The 19692-nt window shown below is 51.6% G+C and overlaps 1 protein-coding gene across 1 annotated transcript; it reads right to left on the bottom strand.

The window, feature by feature from the left end:
- Nucleotides 1-5130: 5130 nt before the first annotated feature.
- Nucleotides 5131-18149, bottom strand: IVD (isovaleryl-CoA dehydrogenase). Its single transcript, XM_039232880.1, has 12 exons — nt 17979-18149; nt 16492-16581; nt 16191-16242; nt 13698-13867; nt 12941-13034; nt 12606-12742; nt 11276-11372; nt 9154-9247; nt 8573-8654; nt 7906-8010; nt 7757-7829; nt 5131-7050 (listed from the first exon to the last, which is right to left on the bottom strand). Exons 1-12 carry the CDS (start codon nt 18129-18131, stop codon nt 6917-6919), a joined length of 1281 nt encoding a protein of 426 aa, XP_039088811.1. The 5' UTR covers nt 18132-18149; the 3' UTR covers nt 5131-6916.
- Between the last annotated feature and the right edge of the window lie 1543 nt (nt 18150-19692).

The following is a 19692-nucleotide window of genomic DNA, read 5'->3' as shown; positions in this document are numbered from 1 at the left end:
CAGCCTGTCTCTTGGTGTGCGTGGCCACACGTGTGTCCGTGTGCACACATCCGTGTTTGGCGCTGGCTGGGCACAAGGGCACAGATGTGTCTGGATGGAGCGGCGCCCATCTCTGTGGCTCCAGGCACCACCTCCATCTTGTGTTCTCCCCTCCCTCAGCTGCTGGAAGGGCAGCCTCCCTGTACTTCCTGCACTGACCCACTGCCTTCTCCTGCGGAGGGCAGGTACTGCCTGTGCTGTAAGTGCCCGAGACATACTCAGGCCCGGGATACAGCTCCTTCAAGAAAACTCCCACCTGCCTGTCTGGCCCTGACTCTGCCACGTCCTCCAGGGAAGCGCCGTGTCGGACGGCTTGGCAGAGTTAGTGGAAACATAACCGTCTCGGGGGCTGACCTGTGCTAACTCGTGGTCAGTCCCAGGCCCTAGCTGGTGCATGGCTCTGAACTTGTCTAGAAAGGTTTGTTGGCCATATGGTTTATGGGCCTGGGCAGGAAGCAGGGATCTGCACACTCTTTTGCTGACTTCTTTCCCTTCCTGGAAATAAGCTCATGCAGGGTTGGCCCTCGGGCCGGCATGCCACCTCTGCCCAGGTCACCTCTGGTGGCATCCATCTAAAAAAACAGAGACATACAACAATGTCAGAAGACAGTCTGCAATTACCGAGGGAAGCTGATCACATGTATGCCCTAGAACAGAGAAATTCCGTTCCTGGGAATGTACCCAGGGAGACCCTTGCACACATAAACCAGAAGACACATACAGAATCCTTTAGAGGAGCCTCAAACTGGAAACAACCCAAGTGTCCATCACCACTAGAATGGATAATTAACTTGTAGTACTTTCACACAATGGATTGCTATACAAGAAAAAAACTTGACCAAATTACATCTCCACTCATTAACATGAATGAATCTTTAAAACCTGTATAGTGATAAGCCAAGGAAGCAAGACAGAGAATTTATTTAGGATGAGTCCAAGTGTAGAAAGTTAAAAAAAAAAACACACACACACACACACACAAAACAGGCAATCTAAACAATAGGATTTAGGGATATGCATCGAGGTAGGAAACCATAACAAACAAACAAAAAACAGGAAGAAAGGATTGTCACTGAGTTTAGGATGGTGACTTCTTTGGGGGAGAATGTGTCAGGGAGGCTTCTAAGGTACTTGGAATCTTTATTGAGCTGGGTGCCGGGTGCACAGGAATTTATTATTCTTCTTTACACCACAGTTATGCATGTTACATACTCTTCTGTAAATATCAGACATTTTACGCAAGAAGAAAAAAAAGGATGGTCTGTGCTCAACTCTTTCCCCCATCAATCCCATTCTTGTCCTCAGCTGCCACAGGAGGGGCCAGAGTCCCTCATCACAGTTCTTTTCTGTTTCTGAGTGGGTCAGAGGAATATGGGGGGGTGAGGGCCTCCCCTCTGCAGCTGGGGCCCGGCCACTCCAGGGTGAGAAGGCCGGTGGAAAGCAGGGCCAGGCGAGGCCGGCTGGCTCTGCTCTTCCTGCCAACTCTAGGGATTAGGCCAGGGCTCTGGCCCACCTGTTCCTTCACTCATTCGACATGAACATAGCCACTGAGCACTTACTGTGAGCCCTGGGTGCTGTTGGGAAGGTTCAGATAAGTGAGAAATGGTCTTTGACCTCAAAGATCTTACAGCATACTCAGAGGTAATCATGTATACAAATAACATGGTGCCAGGAGAATGCGAGCTACGTGTCACATGACTACTTATCTACTCTTTCAATAAACATTTGTTGAGCACCTATTATGTACCAGGAACCATGCTGGACGGTGCACATATAAAAGGCAGTTAAATCATAATCCTGGCCCTTAAGTTCTTAGCCTAATGCAGGGGAAACACACATACAAGATAAATACAACAGTGGGGCAGCAAGCCCACTGATGCAGAACTGCCCAGGGGGAAGCAGGAAGGCCCCCCTGCTTAGGATAGGTGAGATGGGGATGGGGAGTAGGGAAGGTTGGAGTAGAGAGGTCATCCTAAACATTCAGACCCTGAACTGAGACTTTGGGGATGAAGAAATCAAGAGCAAGGTGAAGTGCTGGAAGGACATCTTTCGCAGAGCGACCAGATAGCGCATAGGCACAGAGGTAAGGAACAGTGCCCGAGGACTATTTGCAACTGAAACACGAGTACTCAGCAGGGATGGGGAGAGAAGCAGCTGGCAGGGACAGCAGAGGGGGGTCAGAGTCATATTGGTCTTGCAAAAGCTTAAATTTTATTTTTTTAAAAGAATTTTTTTTTAGACCTTTATTTATTTGAGAGAGAGAGACAGAGAGAGAGAGAGAGACAAGAGTGTAAGCGGTGGAGGAACAGAGAGAGAGGGAGACACAGATTCCAAAGCAGGCTCGAGACTGAGGCGTCAGCACAGAGCCCAATGCGGGGCTCGAACCCACGAGCTGTGAGTTCATCACCTGAGCCAAAGTTGGATGCCTAACTGACTGAGCCACCCAGGTGCCCCATAAAACCTTAAATTTTACAGGTGCTGAGATCCAGTGAAGGATTAAGGGGGAGCTGGAGAATTTATTCCAGCTCAGTATAGAGGCAGGGTAGAGGGGCATGATTGGAAGAAGGCAGGCAAGTTGTCAGGTTGTTTTGGATCCAAGAAAGGGATAGGCTAGCTCTGTCTGAGAGTAGGTGGGTGGTGGGTGTAAGAGACACCAGGTTCCTGCTGAGCTACCAGGTTGAGCAGAGGGAAAAGAGGGCTCCAACCCGGAACCAGTGTGGCTCTGGGCTTGAGGTACTAAGGAGCACTAAGTGTGGGCAGAGGATAGCAAGAAATGTGAATGGGACTGTGCACCATTTGATCCCAGGGTTCCCAAATGCTGGCTTGTGGACAGGACTGGACTGAGGAAGTGAGGAAAATGCAGGCAGTTAATGAGCTTCTTACAACTTTCGTTTTTGTTTTTGGTTTTGTTTTTTTAATTTTTTAAAATGTTTTATTTGTTTTTGAGAGAGAGGGAGAGAGAGACAGCGTGAGCAGGAGAGGGATAGAAAGAAAGGGAGACACAGAATCCAAAGACAGGCTCCAGGCTCTGAGCTAGCAATCAGCACAGACCCGATGCAGGGCTCGAACCCACAAATTGCGAGATCATGACCCGAGCCAAAGTCGGATGCTTAACCGACTGAGCCACCCAGGCGCCACTGTTTTTTGTTTTTAAGTAAGATTCAAACCCAGCATGGTGCCCAACATGGAATTTGAACTCAAGACTCTGAGATCAGAAACTCTCTCTCCTTTCCTTTCTAAGTCTCCCAGACACTTTATTTGTATCTGCTCTCTCTCTATCTTCAATAAACTCTCTTCTTACTAAAACAAAACACCTGAGATCAAGACCCAGGCTGAAGAGTCAGATGCTCAAGTGAGCCACCAGCACCCCTGTAATGAGCTTCTGATAAATTAAATGTATGCACATTGAAGAACTATTCTTAGAAGTGTTCGTAATTAAATCAATAAAGAAGCATGTTACTTAAGAGGCATAAAGTGAATTACGAAGAGAAATCTCTTAAAGATTCAAGAATGGTTTTGTCCTGAGAAGAGGGGTGGGAAACAGAGGAGGTTTTTTTGCTTTGTTTTGTTTTGTTTGTTTATTTTGGGAGAGAAAGAAAGTGCAAACTGGGGAGGGCAAGGAGAGAAGGGGGGAGAGAGAGGGAGAAAGGGAGAGAGGGAGAGAGGAAGAGAGGGGGAGAGAGAGAGAGAGAGAGAGAGAGAGTCCGTCCCAAGCGGGCTCTATGCTGTCAGCACTGAGCCCAAGGAGTAGCATGACTCACAAACAGGGAGATGGTGACCTGAGCTGAAATCAAGAGTCAGAGGCTTGACCAACTGAGCCCCGACTGAGCCACCTAGGTACCGCGAGATTAAAAAGTATAATGAAACTGTTAAACTATCATATTTTAAAACTTATTAACATAAAATATATGCAAAATTTTAAAAGGAAAAGGAAAGCACTGGCTTTTGTTCTGAGTTTACATCCCTCTATTTGAGTTGCTAAGTGTTTTCTTTGGTATGAAATTATACAAGGTAGAGGATATACAGCTCATCCTCCGCTCCCTACCACGTCCTCATTTGTCAAAAATAACCAAAAACTAAAAACCGTCGCTGAGTCCCGTGCATCCTGAAATCTGACTGGGAGCCGCTAGTCCAGAGCACCTGGCCTAAGGCCAGAGAACGGCGAGCCTGTAATCCCGCTGCCGGCCGGCAGAGGTCAGGCGAGTTCCACGCAGGCCCTGCGGAGCCGCACCCCAGCTCCAGTCCTCGAGTCCCAGCAGCGCTCTCCGAAACGCGGTCCCACCACGGAGCTGGGCACAGGGAGGACCCCGGGCTGCCCTAGCCTAGGGATCGCGATCAACGGCTATCTGGGATCTGAGTCCCGGCTTTGCCTGGCAAGGTGTGGGCTGGGCGTCCGCTGCCAAATCAAAAAGAGGGTTCCACACCCCAGCTCCCGCAAGGCGTTGACACTAGCTCGGGCTCCACTTCGCTCCTGGGCGTGGCTAGCTCACGGCGCTGTGTTCCCCAGTGTTCGATGCCCACGGGCCACTCACCTTATCCGTCTTCTGGAAGGCGGCCCTTGCACAACATTGCCTTCTGCAGTGGTCCTGGCGAAGACCAAGAGCTAGTATGTCAAAACGAGACTTGAAGAGTGCTACATAGGCAAGCAACTGTTCTTACTAGATGATATTAGAGGATTCAGGCTTCTGGAGAAGTGTCCTCTAGGCCACAGGTCAGTTACTCTAAAAGGTTGCCTGTGCCTCAGAACTGCCCCTGGAGATGTGATAGGATCTGGGGTTGATCAAAGGATCTACATTTTATAGATTGCCAAATTCTGATGAACAGTGTGCCCAGACCGCACTTGGAGAACCATTCTGTTTCTGTTGCCACCCTGCAGGGCAAACTGTAGGAAAACAAAGAATGGGATGGTAGTCAACAGGGGAGCTGAGCTGGTAGTGTGACCTGCCTAAAATTGGAGTGGAATTAGAAGCAGCCCCAGGAAGGAAAAGTGCTGGCAGCTGGCTCTATGGTTACAGAATGCACCTGAACCTCAAACTCCCACCAGAACCAAAGTGGAAGTGGCCCCTGCTCTTCCATTCATGACTCAGGCTGCACTCTTCTATTTATTTATTTTTGGCTTTAAAACATTTCTTTTCTATTTCACATAGATTATCAGGGGAACAATCACATTCTCCCCACGTTGGTGGCAGGGCTCCTTAACTCACACAGACTGGAGGAAACATTCCTTTCTGTCACATTCTGAATGTTTCTGGACTCTTTGTTCCAGCTACACTTTAAGCCCAGCAAGACCAGTATTCTGGCCACGTTCATCTCCAACACAGCAAGGGGCAGGGTGGAGTCATAAGGAGACAGTGCCCCAAGCCCTGGGTTCCCCCCCCCCCCCCCCCCCGGAACTGGGCTGGATTTCGGTAAGGCACTAATGCCACCTGTCTCAAGCATCAGGCTGGAATAGCACTTGGCTACAGGCCAGGACCAAAAGTCAGAAAGGCACCCCTGGGCTGAGAGCCAAGAAAACCAGTTCTTTGAAGTAATTTAGATAGCGTGGAACCACCCAAACCCATTCCACTCTTGACTATGCGGTGGGGCCCCAGGCTGGCATTCTCGTTTCTGCTCCTCTGGATTCGAGCTCCAGTTCTGACCTTGAGAAAATCAAATTGTCTTGATCTTGTTAAATACCATGGGGATGGTGTCCAAAAACTTAAAAGCTTCCTTCTGGCTCTAAGACTCTTAACCTCTCTGGGAGATCTGGGAAAGGGAGGTTAAAGCCTCTTCTGTCCTAAAGGTAGAGGCCACCTCTTTGTCCCGCATCACCAGTAAGCAGGCTGAAGGGCAGGGGGGGTAGCACCTGGACTAGCCATTCTCCAAGGACATGGGGCTAGAGCCGGACGGGAGGCTGTAGCAAGTAGATTGTTTCGCTCCCAAAACACCATTTTAGAAGCAGAAGGGTTTGCGCCCTAATATGTTTAATACAAAATGGCAGCAGCTGCTGTGCTGTTCTAACAGAACTAGCCATGTGGTGTCCAGAGAAATGTACACAGGCAGCCTTGGCTGGAGTGGAGTCTCCAACCCAGGCCCGCTGTAGGCTGTCATCAGGCCAGGACTGGACGGCGGTGGTGGCAGAGGAGCACTCAAGGGTTCAGAGGTGCTGCCACGGAGACTGGTGCTGAGCCGATCTCTCCCCAGCACACTGACCTCTGCCCCATGGTGGAGTCCGGGTGGCACAGGTGTTCTGAGATGCCTATTCCCGGAGCTCTGGCCCAACATGGTGGGATCTCAGCCCTAAAAACTGGAGCCCTGGGGGAACAGCTAAGCTGCTGCAGAGTGGGTGCCCATTCATAAACTGCTGGGAGTGGATGCCTCTAGAAATCGGCAGAAACAAAGGCTAGGTTTTGGCGGTTTTTCCTCCCCAGAAAGAAGAGATTCCTAAAGGTTCAAATACACGGAGAGGAGCAATGTTTGTGGTGTCCTGGGCTCCCTGGCAGAGGTATAGCTGAGAGAAGGAGTGGGTGCCTGCCCGCCCCCAAGTGCCCACCCAGGGAAGTGGGGCCTCGGAAGTTAGAGAGTCACCAAGGCCTTCCTGACAAGCCCCGGAAAAGCTACTATGCTTCCAGCTGTGTCCATTTTAAGCCACTGAACACTTTTCAGTTAGGCCCTCCACTGGCCACAACCTTCATTAACGCCCCACAGCATCTTCAGATCAGAAGGTGTGGCTAAAAATGCCGCCCCCTTCCCCCCATGCTTGCCCACGTCTGGCCCGGCTGGCTGGCCCCGCTCTGAGGCCCGAGCACTCGGCAGCTGGGCCGCAGGAGAGCCACCATATCTCTACTCTCAAAGAAAGGCCTCTAGGTGCTGGGAAAAGGGGCGAAGCGTCTTGGAATTAGTGGAAGTCCGCATTGAAGGCTCTGCCGATGATCAGCCGCCTCACCTCGCTGGTCCCGGCCCCAATCTCATACAGTTTGGCATCTCGCAGAAAGCGGCCCATGGGAAAGTCGTTGATGTAGCCATTGGCACCTGCAGCCAGGGTTTGGGCAGAGGCGAAAGGACAAAAAGGGGTGATGGGCAGTGAGGAAAGCAAACAGAAAGCCAAGTATATAGAAACAGGCCAGAGGAGGGGAGACGGATGGAAGAGAAGCAGCTAATGGTGGTGAGAATGTGGGGAACACCGCGCTGCGGGGCAGGGCGGCGGGGGGGTGGGGGGGATGGGGTGGGTGCATGGGTCATGGGGCTGGAAGGGCATCCAGAGTGCTGAGGGTACCAGGCAAAGCTTGGGAGAGCCACTGGCAGACCCGGGAAGGGGGACAAAACGATACTGCGGGGCACTTACTGGGTGCCAGGCCCAGGGAAGTTAAGTAATTTGCATGAGTCACAAAGCCGGGCAGTGGTAGAGCAAAGGTTCCAACCTACACCTTCTGGCTTGGGTCTGTGCTCTTAACTACTGCTCAGCAGTGAAACAAAGCCGTCCTGCCCTTGAGGCTTGTCTCCCTCCCCATTTCCCAGTGTTCACCATATCAGGCCAGAAGGAGGAGAGAGAATATTGCTGAAGGTAGGAACAGTTCGTAAACTCTAGCACTTTTTCCCATTTATTTAACATGTCCTCCTAGTACCCAGGGCAGAAGGAGCCGAAAGGTGCCAACTCCACTGCAGTGAGCCAAAGCACAGAGCGAGTGAAGAGGACGCCTCGTTCTGTGGTTGGGGGTAGGGAGCGGGGGCCACTCACCAAAACACTGAATGCCGTCCAGGGCTACCTGCGTGGCGCACTCAGCTGAAAAAAGAATCACCCCCGCGCAGTCCTGCGGGACGAGGCTCTGGGTCAGCGGGCCCCTGCCAGGGCCCCCCCGGGAAGGAGTCCCAATAGCCGGCCCTTACCTTGGCAGTGCAGTGGCCCTGATCACAGGCCTTGGCGACATTGTAGACGTACTGCCGACACGCCACGAGGCGGGTGTACATGTCGGCCATCTTCCCCTGCATCAGCTGGGCACAAGGGGAGGTCACAAGTCAACATGTGGAGCCACATTCCTCTCAGACGCTCCCCACTAGTTGCCACAAGCAGGTGGGCAGTAGCGACCTGACAGCCAGGCAGGGGGTACCAGGGCACAGGGAGGGATGGCACTTGCCTAGGATGACGGGGATGGCTAGAGAGCTGTCGTCGCTATGGAAACTACACACTGAAATGGCCCTCCACCCACGGCAACCCACATTAACATCCCGTGGTGGCTTCGGACCAGAAGCGTGACTAGCCACGCTGCCTCTCTCCCCATGCCTGCCTACAACCTGCACGGGTCACCTTGCAGCTTTACGACGTCCAGCTCAGTCATCTCAAATAGGACGTGAGATGACCTGTGATTCACCTTCCTGACAGGTTCCAAAGCCAGGGAGCATGACAAGGAAGCCTGTGTTCCAAGCATTCAGACTAACGCTGGTGGCAAGAGACAGCAAGCGTCCCTCTTGCTCGTTTGTTAAAGAAAATTTGAGCCCAGTGAGAAAAGGTACTTAGAGGCCAAAGTACCAAATGGCAAACGCCATTTCCACTCACCTGGAAGTGGCCAATCTTCTTGCCAAAGGCTTCCCTCGTGTGCAGGTAGGGAATGGTGTGGTCGAGGACAGCCTGCATGAGCCTGCCAGAAAAGAGGAAGACACTGGGGAGGCGCCTTGCTGTATCCCCGCTGCCAGCTGGGGTGACAAAATGCCGCCGTGGGAAGGCTTGGCGGGATATAGCTTGGGAGGACAAGGAACTGGAGTCCCAGGGAGGAGAAAAGCAGCAGGAGGGCTCTTATCACCCCTGCTCAGTCACTGCACTGACCACCCGGGACTTGGGCCCCTTCCCCTGACACCAGAGAGAGGGGCAGGACCCCTGTGCAGGTGGGACGGAGAGCCCGGGCATCCTGTCCCAGCCCGAGTAACTGAGTAGGATGGTATCTCAGGCCTTTTGTTTGTCATCGAATAATATTTGCCTTCATTGTGAAGAAATTAAATGTGGGAGGAGGAGATCTGTTCATTTTGCCTCCAGGAGAGGAAGTGTGTCTTCCAGGAGGCAGCTTCCATTGGCTCCACAGGGGAAGTCTGCGAAGGTACCAAGGAGGCCAAAAGCCCAGCTCTGCCAAGCCTCACACTCACCCGAGGGGCCCACCAGCCAGCACGAGGCGTTCCAGGTCTAGCCCACTCATCAGCACGTAGACGCCCTTACCTAGATGGCCCAGGATGTTGGCAGCTGCCAGGAAAAATGCTGGTTAGAGGGAAGAGGGCTGTTCACAGCATCCTCACTTTAAAAAAAATTTTTTTAAATGTTTATTTAATCTTGAGAGAGAGAGAGAGAGACAGAGCCTGAGCGGGGGAGGGGCAGAGAGAGAGAGAATGAGACACACAGAATCCGAAGCAGGCTCCAGGCTCTGAGCTGTCAGCACAGAGCCTGATGTGGGGCTCAAACCCACGAACCATGAGATCATGACCTGAGCCCAAGTCGAACGCTTATCCAGTCGCCCCCAGCTGCCTCGCTTTTAAAAAAGCCGGTAGGGGGGCGCCTGGGTGGCTCAGTCGGTTAAGCGTCTGACTTCAGCTCAGGTCATGATCTCATGGTTCGTGGGTTCGAGCCCCGCGTCGAGCTCTGTGCTGACAGCCAGCTCAGAGCCCGGAGCCTGTTTCAGAGCTGTATCTCCCCTCTCTCTCTGACCCTCCCCTGCTCACGCTGTCTCTCTCTCTCTCNGATCTCATGGTTCGTGGGTTCGAGCCCCGCGTCGAGCTCTGTGCTGACAGCCAGCTCAGAGCCCGGAGCCTGTTTCGATTCTGTATCTCCCTCTCTCTCTGACCCTCCCCTGCTCACGCTGTCTCTCTCTCTCTCAGAAATAAATTAAAACATTAAAAAATTAAAAAAAAATAAAAATAAAAAAAAAGCAGCTAGGTCTGGTACCATAGCTTTCACACAGGCACTAAAATTTCACCTGACCTTCAACCACGGTCCTGAGTGAGAGAAACGGATGAAGTTTGCCACTTTCAGTCAGAAGTAGAGCTTGCTGGAAGGACGCCCCCTCCCCTGCCACTGCCAATCCGCCACACACACACACACACCACCCACAAGACCAGACACAAAGGCCCCATCCTTAGATCGTCCCCTTCTCTTCCTCAACTGCCTTGGATGGGAAAGAAAAGCTAAAGCTAATTTGGTCGAGAAGTCATCCACAGTTCTTTTTCCCCATGTCCATAAAGGAAACCGAGAATTAGTATCCCCCAGGTTGGGTCTGCTCTGCTCCAATATCACCAGCCCTCACCTCTCACAAGAGTGATCTATGGAAGAGTCTTTGTCCAAGAGATGGGTCATTCAGTGCTAGTTATAGAAACTGCTAGAGGCGCCTGGCTGGCTCGGTCAGTAGAGCATGTGGCTCTTGATCTCAGGGTCATGAATTCAAGCCCCATGCTAGGTTGTGGAGCCTACTTACAATTCAGTACAATAAAGAAACTGCAGAGCACTTGCCCACCCTGGAAGCCAGGACAGTGGATGGCCTTGGGAGGGGTGAGCACAAGCCTAAGTGCAGCGTGGACACCACTGACCTGCCTAATGATGGTGGTTGTTTCCTGCTGACATAGAAGGATTGGTACAGACTCCCCCAGCTCCCTAGATGCCCTTTGTAACCAAATCATCCTTTTCTGGGGTCCTGAGTCATGAGGGAGAGGGATGGTCAATGGCTGAGGCACAGAGCGAACCTAGCTGGCCATCGAATCTATGCCCTTGTCTCCTTAGCACATGACAGGTATGCTGGCTCTCCCATGATGTGTCGCGTTTTCAGTTACACTTCAGGGGTGAAAATACTCAAACTGGATCGCCTGGTCTTCACTGAGTCAGGCTTCCATCAGTTTATTTGAATGGTTCTTTAGCATTGTTCATGACTACCTCACGTGGGCTGTTCATGGAAATGCACAAACGAGGATGCCTGAAGGACATTAGAGAATGAGGGCACACCTTACCTGTCTATTCCTGACACTGGAATACCACCCCGCCCACGGCACGGTGCGTTATCACCCTTCATCGCAGCCACGGTCAGCCACACAGCTCTGGCCAAAAGCACAGTTGCTTGGCAGCCCGAGTGCCACATGGACGGGCCAGTGGGCAAGGGGGGTAGTAGGAGGCCAACTGCCTAGACACATGGCATCAGTAAGCTGACAATGGTGAGCTTCTCTTACCCAGAGATGGGCTTTCTCAGCTTATGAAAGGGTCAGGACAGGGGCTTGGTCATTGGAAACTCACCCGGAACCTTGCAGTCTTCAAAGATCAGCTCACAGGTGTTAGAGCCCCTCATCCCCAGCTTGTCCAGCTTCTTGGAGGTGCTGAAGCCAGGCATGCCCTTCACAGGAACAGAAGGTGGCCCGGTTACCAGCCAGTTCCTAAGGGGGGCTAGTTAAAGGCAGACTTCCTGGGACACGCCAACCTTCCCATCCAGCCCCTGAATTTGCACAACTGCTACCCCCTACTCTCAGAGACCCTACTCTGTACGACTGCTCCACTCCCAGAAGCTCCGGCCCTGACACCCCCCTGCTCCCCGACTCCCAGCTCTGCTGCTACGTGTGTTCTCCCCACTCCTCATGGGATCAGTTCTTTCTCAGTGAAACACCCACTCTCTGCATGATCCCTGACCTTTGCTGGCCTTGTTTCCTTTCCTCAGGGGAGAGCGCTTCCAAGACCCTCTCTCCAGCCCCCTCGATTCCTTTGCCTCTGTACCTGAGTCCACTCAGGATTAATCCAGCCATCTATGCGCTTTGGCCTGGCTAATCAGATTCAGAACGCATTGCCAAGTAACTAGCAGAGAGTGCCTGATGGGCAGGCTGACAGGAGTGATGCCATGGGACCTTGAGATTTCCAACCTCAGCCAGGCCCCTTGGGCTACTCGCTTTTCTTGTCCTCCAGCCCCCTCTCTCCATGGAGGGTACCACAAACATTTATGATACTCATTCATGGAACTTTCTCCCCAACCCCTCACTCCTGTGATTCCCAGCCCTCACACCTTGAGGTCATGAGGCAGACAGCTCCTCCACCATCACGTGTAACCCGGCCTTACCTCCTTCCCACAGCTCACCGTTGGGCCTTGCTCACTTGTTCCTACACACAATTCCTCCCTCTCCCCTTCTTTCCCTCTACCAAATAATTTGCTCAGTTCTCTCCCCTTCTTAAAAACAAACTCAAAGCCCACCTTTTCATTCCAACTCTAGTTCCATCTCTGCCTTGCTTTGCTGCAGTCTTTAGTCACCCCCCAACCTGCATTCTCATTCACGCTGTGGTCTCCACAGCTGCTCTCCCCAAGGCTACCAGTTACATCCTGGTTGTGACACCCAGTTGCCTTTTAGTCTTCATCTTCCTGGGCCGATTTGTGTGGCCCGGCTCTAAGGATAGCTCCGCCATTCTTAGACTTGACCCATCCTTCCTGGGCTCCACTCTGGCCACCCTCCTCTCTGTTGGCTCTTCTGCCTCACTCCTGCTTCAGAGCACACACTGACTGTGTCTGCCGCCAACAGAAGGGAACCATCTCTGGTACCACTGGCAGGAGACAACAGCCCCCCGTCATGCACTGTCCCCCATTCACCTTCTCAACGATAAAGGCCGTGATGCCTCGAGAGGCTGGCACAGCAGCCAGATCGGTTTTAGCATAGACGATAAGGATGTCCGCGTCGGGGCCATTGGTGATCCAGAACTTGTTGCCATTTAGGACGTAGTGATCACCTAAGGACAAGAAGCTGGCTACTTGCTCAAGCCATGGTAGCCTGTCTCAGCACTCAGTTCATGGACCTGCTGCCAGAAACAGTTCTGGAAACCCAGCAAGGGCCACCCCCGATCGCTGCTGCCTCACGCTGAGAAGGCCCATCCCTCTGTCCATTTCAGCTCCTGCTTCAGAAACTCCCAACTCAAGAGGAGCCTCACCTTCTTTTTCCGCTTTTAGCTTCATGGAGACGACATCAGAGCCAGCATTGGGCTCACTCATGGCCAGGGCTCCAATGTACTCACCGCTGATCAGCTGCAAGGGAAACCCCAATGGCTGGTTATGACTCAGAAGTGCCCTATAGGAGCTCCCTTGTCCTGCTCTCACCTGTGCACGTGACACCCCTTCAAACTCCTCTCAGAAGCCTACGGTCTACAAAACTGAAAATATCTTTCCTTTCCCATTCCCTTTGCAAGGGAAGCAAGTCCTGGTCTGGCATGTCTTAAAATGCTCTGCAGATATTGTCCAGGGACTGACCCGGGACTTCTGGTCCTAGTTCTAATTCTTTTTTTTTTTTTTTTTTAATGTTTTTACTTATTTCTAGGAGAGAGAGAGAGACAGCGTGAGCAGGGGAGGGTCAGAGAGAGAGGGAGCCACAGACTGAAACAGGCTCCAGGCTCTGAGCTGGCAGCCAGCACAGAGCCCGACGCGGGGCTCGAACCCACGAACCGTGAGATCATGACCCAAGCGAAAGTCAGACGCCCAACCGACCAAGCCACCCAGGCGCCCCAAGGTCCTAGTTCTAATTCTGACTGGATTATTTTAAAGCAAATCCCCGACCCCTTCCTCACTATACCCACTTGAAGGCAGCATACTGGAGGTAGCAAGTCTGACTGGCTCTTGCCAACAGGGGAGGGTGCCTCAGGGTTGGTGGTGGCATTGTGACACTGGTGTGTTTCTCCATTCCTGTGTCCTCACCTTGGGGAGATACTTTTCCTTCTGGGCCTCATTTCCATTGCGCACAATTTGGTTGACGCAGAGGTTGGAGTGAGCACCGTAACTGAGGCCCACTGCTCCGGAAGCTCGCGATATCTCCTCCATCACCAGCACTTGCTCCAGGTAGCCCAGGTCAGAGCCACCGTACTGGGCTGGGAGGGCAGGTGGCGCAGCGGAGTAGAAAAGGCAGCCAGGTTAAATGGTGCCGTTCATGGAAATGTTTACTGGCAGCACAGAAACACCCTCCACAGCCCCTATTCCAAGGCACCCCTAACAAGGGTGACAGGCTGATGCCAGAGGGCTCCACTTTACAAGCTCACAGAACTGGTTTTGTCTGCCGCCTCTGGTCAGTCGAGGCGTGGTTCCGAAAACGGTCATTGCAATGCCTGTGTTATCCCTGATAGACCGCTTGATGCAGACAAGGGAGCCTGAGCACCCGCTATTTGGAAGTGCCCGGGCAGATGAATAAATGAAAGAAGACCTGGAGTTAATCAAGAAACACAGAGAGGGAGGGTCAGAGCGCTAAGAATAGGTACCGAGCAAAGGATGCCATGTGCAAAAGGCCCAAGGGAGGTGAGATTTTTGCAGCACAGGTGTTTAGACTTAACAAAGCAGGACTAGCAAATCAACATGTTGAACACCTTAAGCTCATACAATGTTATAGACCAGTTATATCTCAAAAAAGTTAAAACTAAACAAAACAGCAAAACTAGTATCGAGGAGCAGGAGAGCCATGGCCAGTGAATTTCAGAACTCCTCACCAAAAAATGTGGCGTTTCCTTGGCAAAAGATCTCAGATTGAAGTGGTTGGATCATCTGGTACTACCGCTCTCCCCTCCCCTCCCGCCCGGGCCCTTGCTCTTTGGGTAAATCTTGGTAAGACTCTGCACACAGGAGTGCCTGGCTGGCTCAGTCAGTGGAGCATGCAGCTCCTGATCTTGGGGTTATGAGTTGGAGCCCAACGATGGGTGTAGAGATGACTTTAAAAAAATAAAAGCTTAAAAAAAAAAAAAAAGACTCTTTGCACACGTTTACTCTGACCATGAAGTCAGGCTCATCCTAGTCTCTAGGGAAAGATTAGCCCAATTCTTGCAAGTCTGGGAAGAAAAGACCACACGTGGGTGACACTGGAAATAGCCACCAGGACAACCAGGTGGAAACCAGAGCTCATCAGAACTGGCTCTCTTTGGGGGGCTCCTAAACCCCCAAGACACAGTGGAAGAAAGACTTGTTTAGGAATTTCCAGTGGCCTTCCCCCCTACCATTTTACTTTTTCTTTTAAGTAGGCTTCGTGACCAGTGCAAAGCCTAATGGGGGGCTTGAACTCAATGACCGAGACTGAGAGTCCTCTTAACTGACAGAGACACCCAGGGGCCCCACCCCTACCATTTTACATTAGGAGGGTCTAAATTAAAAAAAAATTTTTTTTAATTTTTTATTTATTTCTGAGAGAGAAAGAGAGAGCGAGCGAGCAAGCAGGGGAGGGTCAGAGAGAGAGGGAGACACAGAATCTGAAGCAGGCTCCAGGCTCTGAGCTAGCTGTCAGCACAGAGCCCGATGTAGGGCTTGAACCCACGAACCGTGAGATCATGAACTGAGCCGAAGCTGGATGCTCAACCGACTGAGCCACCCAGGCGCCCCAGGATGGTCTAAATTTTTAAGTCTTCCATTTTGTCATTACTCTTGAATCAGCTCAAGTGTCCGGAACTGTCTCCAAGTAGCAAGGGGGAGATTAAGAACTGTGTTCTGCCTCTATTCCAATATGAGTACAAGCTGAAGCAGTGTGGACTGTCCAGGCTTTGGCAGGTGAGGCCACAGGCTTATTTCTTCACTGGGTACCGCAAGCCACGCTGGGCCTCTCCTTCAGAGGCCAACATCCAAACCGAAGTCCACCAGCCCTGTGCCCTCTCCCCCTGGAAACAAGTAGTAAGACCCATAGGGGACAATGGGCAGGCCCAGGAAGAGCCTATTAAAGACATCATCTGACCACCTCATGGTGAAGCTCTCAAAAAAAGCTCCAGGGTCAGCTGTGGGTAGAGGACATAGGCAGTCCCCACAGGGACACATGGGTCTTGAGTGGGCCTGCCTAGACGCTATTGGTAGGGTAGAACTTAGGGGGTAGGGGAGACAGTAAGACAGTAAGACGTGCAAGACAGCTGTGTGATGATGGAGTTTTCTAAACTTCCAAAATCTCCTGGGGGTGCTTAGTAAGCATGCAGAGTTCAAGAGTCTGATCCTCACCCATGTGGCCCACACTGGCCTCATCCCCTTGCCTTCTAGATGCCACTGCCTAAAGGAATCGAGTGTACTCTTCTCTGGGCTGACAGTCTACAGGAGCTTTCTCGGGTCCAAGAGGAAGTTTCTGTCCCTGAGTTTCTTTGAGCATGATCTTTCCCCTCCTTTCCCATTTCTTTTGGGAACAGTGCCAAAGGGCATGTAAGAAAAGTTCTCAATAGGGAAGGAAACTCTACTCACCAGGGGCAGTGATGCCTAGGACCCCCAGGTTTCCTAGCTGCTTCCAAAACTCCTGCCAACAAAAAGGAATGAGTGCAGTGAGCTGTGAGAGGGCAGCCAGTCACAGGGGTCTGGCACACCTGGAATGAGACCCAGACACTTCACAGAAAGGGGCTGCATTCTTTGGGAGGTTTTATTTACCACAAGACTGTGTGAGCTCTTCCAGGCAGCAGTTCGATTCCCAGCCAAGCCTAGCCCAGCCCCCAAACTGCCCCCTTGTGGCTCTGAACCCCCACCCTCTAGTGGGGGCATCATGACTCACTCGTAGGTTCTTGAACTCATTGCTCTGATCAATCTCCTGGGCCTGGGGGGCTAGGTGCTCCTGCAGAAACTTAGCCATGGTCTGACGAAGCTAGAGGGAGAGAGGTGGACAGATGCCACTGAAACACCACATTACTGCCACAAAGAGCAGCATCTTCACTACTGAGGACACATTCAGGAAAACAGGCTACAAACAACCCACCAAACGGCATCAGGTTGAAACTGAGAGACCATCCCAGTTTATACTTCCTCAGAGATGATCTTCATCTCTCTTAAGGTCCTCAGCCTAGACAGCCTGTTTTTTTAAACAGTTAAAATAATATAAAAACATTTTTTTAATGTTTTTATTTATTTTTGAGAGAGAGAGAGAGACAGAGTACTAGTGAGGGAGAGGCAGAGAGAGAGGGAGTCAAAGAATCCAAAGCAGGCTCCAGGCTCTGAGCCGTCAGCACAGAGCCCGATGTGCATCTCGAACTCACCAACTGTGAGATCATGACCTGAGCAGACATTGGATGCTTAAATGACTGAGCCACCCAGGTGCCCCAACAGCCGAGTGTTTTTAAAATGTCACTCCCCTAAGTAAAATCATTCCATGGCTTTTGATTATACCTAGAAGGCTCTTTAGTCAGGCCTATTAAGGCCCTGCAATGAGCTGATCCCTCACGACTCTTCTAGCCTTCTCCAGTACCTTCCCCACCCCCACCCAATATGCTCCAGCCTACCCTCTTCAGTTTCTGGCACACGCCAGGCTTTCTGCCCCCGAACCTGTGGCTAACAAGGATTACACAAAGAGATTAGAAACTATTGGCAGAAACATTTTAGATCTAGAATTGAACCCTTCCTGCCGGAGGCGTTTCAAAGGTCTATCTACTGATTGCAAACCCAAATGGATGTTGGAGTTTTTGGAGGCTCAGACACTTGCTTAACAGGAAAATCAGGTTACTGGGGAACTCTGTGCTAGCATCCAAAGACACACAGCCACCTTCCTCCAGGAAGGTTCTGGTTCAGCTCCATCTGTAAGGAAGGACACTTCAAGTTACCGGTCAGCTTTGTGCTCTGATCCAATGGGCTGAAGAATTACAGCAGATTACACCGTGCACTTCACTGCACTTCCAAACCCCTGAGGTGTGTATTCGAAAAGGATTCCCTGGTGAGGATGACTAACGAGGCTTGAGAACCATAGTTTTAATGCAGTGTTCTGGCGGACTTCAGATACATTAAGGATTTTTTTTTTTTTTTTTGCCACGCGCAAATCTTGCACCAAAATACCAGCAGTCTCCCAGCAGCCTTCCTGTCTCTTCTTATCTAACTCGAAAGTAGGCTCTGCTGCCTTCACAGAGGTGAGGTTGAGAGGCCAGCGCCCACTCCCGCGCCCCGACTGCCGCAGCTGTGTGGGCGCTGGGCAGAGGGACCTAGAGGCGACCACCGAGCAGGGCGATGAGGCAGGGCCCGCAGGCCTTGGGGCCCGGAAGGGAACAGGCTCCCTACCTGCTTCTGCTCCTCGCTGAGCCCGTTGATCGCATCGTCCACAGGCAAGAGGGAGTGGGCCCGCTGGGACACGAGGCTAGCGAGCGGCCCCAGCGGAGTCCGCAGCCTCCAATTCGCCAAGCGCCGCCCCAGAAGCCAAGCCGCCATCGCCATCTCGGCCGCGCACTGGAAGCTGAGAGAGCGCGCGAGAGACAGGGGCAACGAGCCCGCCCACAGGCTCCACCAATCCCGGGCTTTGCTGCCCTCACCCAATCGGCGAGGGGGTGGGTCCCCAGCAGCCTATCACCCTTCTCTGCTGGCGGAGGCTAAGCTGCCCCTGGCACATGAGCCAATTAGCGATGACCGCCCGACTGCCTACATCCTGGTGGGGTTGGGGCGGAGGGCGCTGGACCTGCTATGCTGAGGTCGTTTTGAGGTTGGGACTTTTGTTAGAGGGCGAGAAAGGCGTCTCTGAGTGGAGTGGTATCTCCCTTGCGTTGAAGTAGCAGTCCGTAACTACAAAACTCTGTAGGTCCCCAGCGGGAAAGGAAGTATTAAAACAGCCTGGGTTGCCCACGGCTTGGAAATAAATTGTTAAAGCCTATCTGGGATAGCTCAGATTGGGTAAGTAGCATTGGCTCTAGCGTGCACACTGATAGAGGTCAGTGAATTTTGTTATGTAGCAGGGTTTATCGATTTTGGACTTTTGTGGGAAAGAGTTGCTGTCTTCCAAATTATTTAATGTACAATAATAGCAATCAGGGGGTGCCTGGGTGGCTCAAGTCAATTAAAGTGTGGGGACTCTTGATTTTGGCTCAGGTCATGATCTTATGATTTGTGAGCTGAGCCCTGCCTTGGGCGCCTGCTTGAGAGTTTTTCTCTCTTTCCCTCTCTCTGCCCCTCCCCTGCTTGCTCTTTCTCTCTCTCTCAAAAAAAAAAACAACAAAAAAAAAAACATCAATCAGGACTTTTTAAATTTTTTTTTTAATGTTTTATTTATTTCTAGGAGAGAGAGAGAGAGACAGCGTGAGCAGGGGAGGGTCAGAGAGAGAGGGAGTCACAGACTGAAACAGGCTCCAGGCTCTGAGCTGGCAGTCAGCACAGAGCCCGACGCGGGGCTCGAACCCACGAACCGCGAGATCATGACCTAAGCGAAAGTCGGACGCTTAACCGACTAAGCCACCCAGGCGCCCCTTAATCAGGACTTTTTAAAAACAGGGTTGGGGGTGAGGATAGAGAAAAGGAAGAGTACTGTGTTACAAGTATTAAAAAGAAAACCACAAAGCCATAGTGGAGCCACTTAAGGCTCTAAGTCAGTAAACCAAGACTTACTGCCTAACCTAGGCAGTTTCACCTCCCCAAAAAATGTAACCTTTACAGCAGCTTGGAGCCTGCTTCCGGTTCTGTCTCTCTCTCTTTGCTCCTCCCTTGCTTGCACTCTGTCTCTCTCTCAAAAATAAACATTAAAAAAATTTTTTTAAAGCAGCACACCAAGGATAGAGAACTGAGAGCCAGCGCTGTAGTGGAAGTTGAAGGCAAGATTAAGGGAATCATCTGAAGAGAAATTTTGAACTTCGATATAATCATTGTCAGGCACAGGAGTAGGTGTGGGACATGATTCTTATAACAATCCAGCAAGACAGGCATTATCTCTAGTTTACTAAGAAATGAGACTAAGAAGAAATTGCCAAAGACCACTTTGTAGTGGGTGGGCTGGGATTCCAACCCATACCCA

Source organism: Hyaena hyaena, unplaced genomic scaffold (assembly GCF_003009895.1).
Source record: "Hyaena hyaena isolate Hyena2069 unplaced genomic scaffold, ASM300989v1 scaffold_70, whole genome shotgun sequence".
NCBI classification, from domain to species: Eukaryota; Metazoa; Chordata; class Mammalia; order Carnivora; family Hyaenidae; genus Hyaena; species Hyaena hyaena.
Note: the sequence above shows the minus strand (reverse complement) of the source record. Positions and strands in the feature narration are given on the sequence as shown.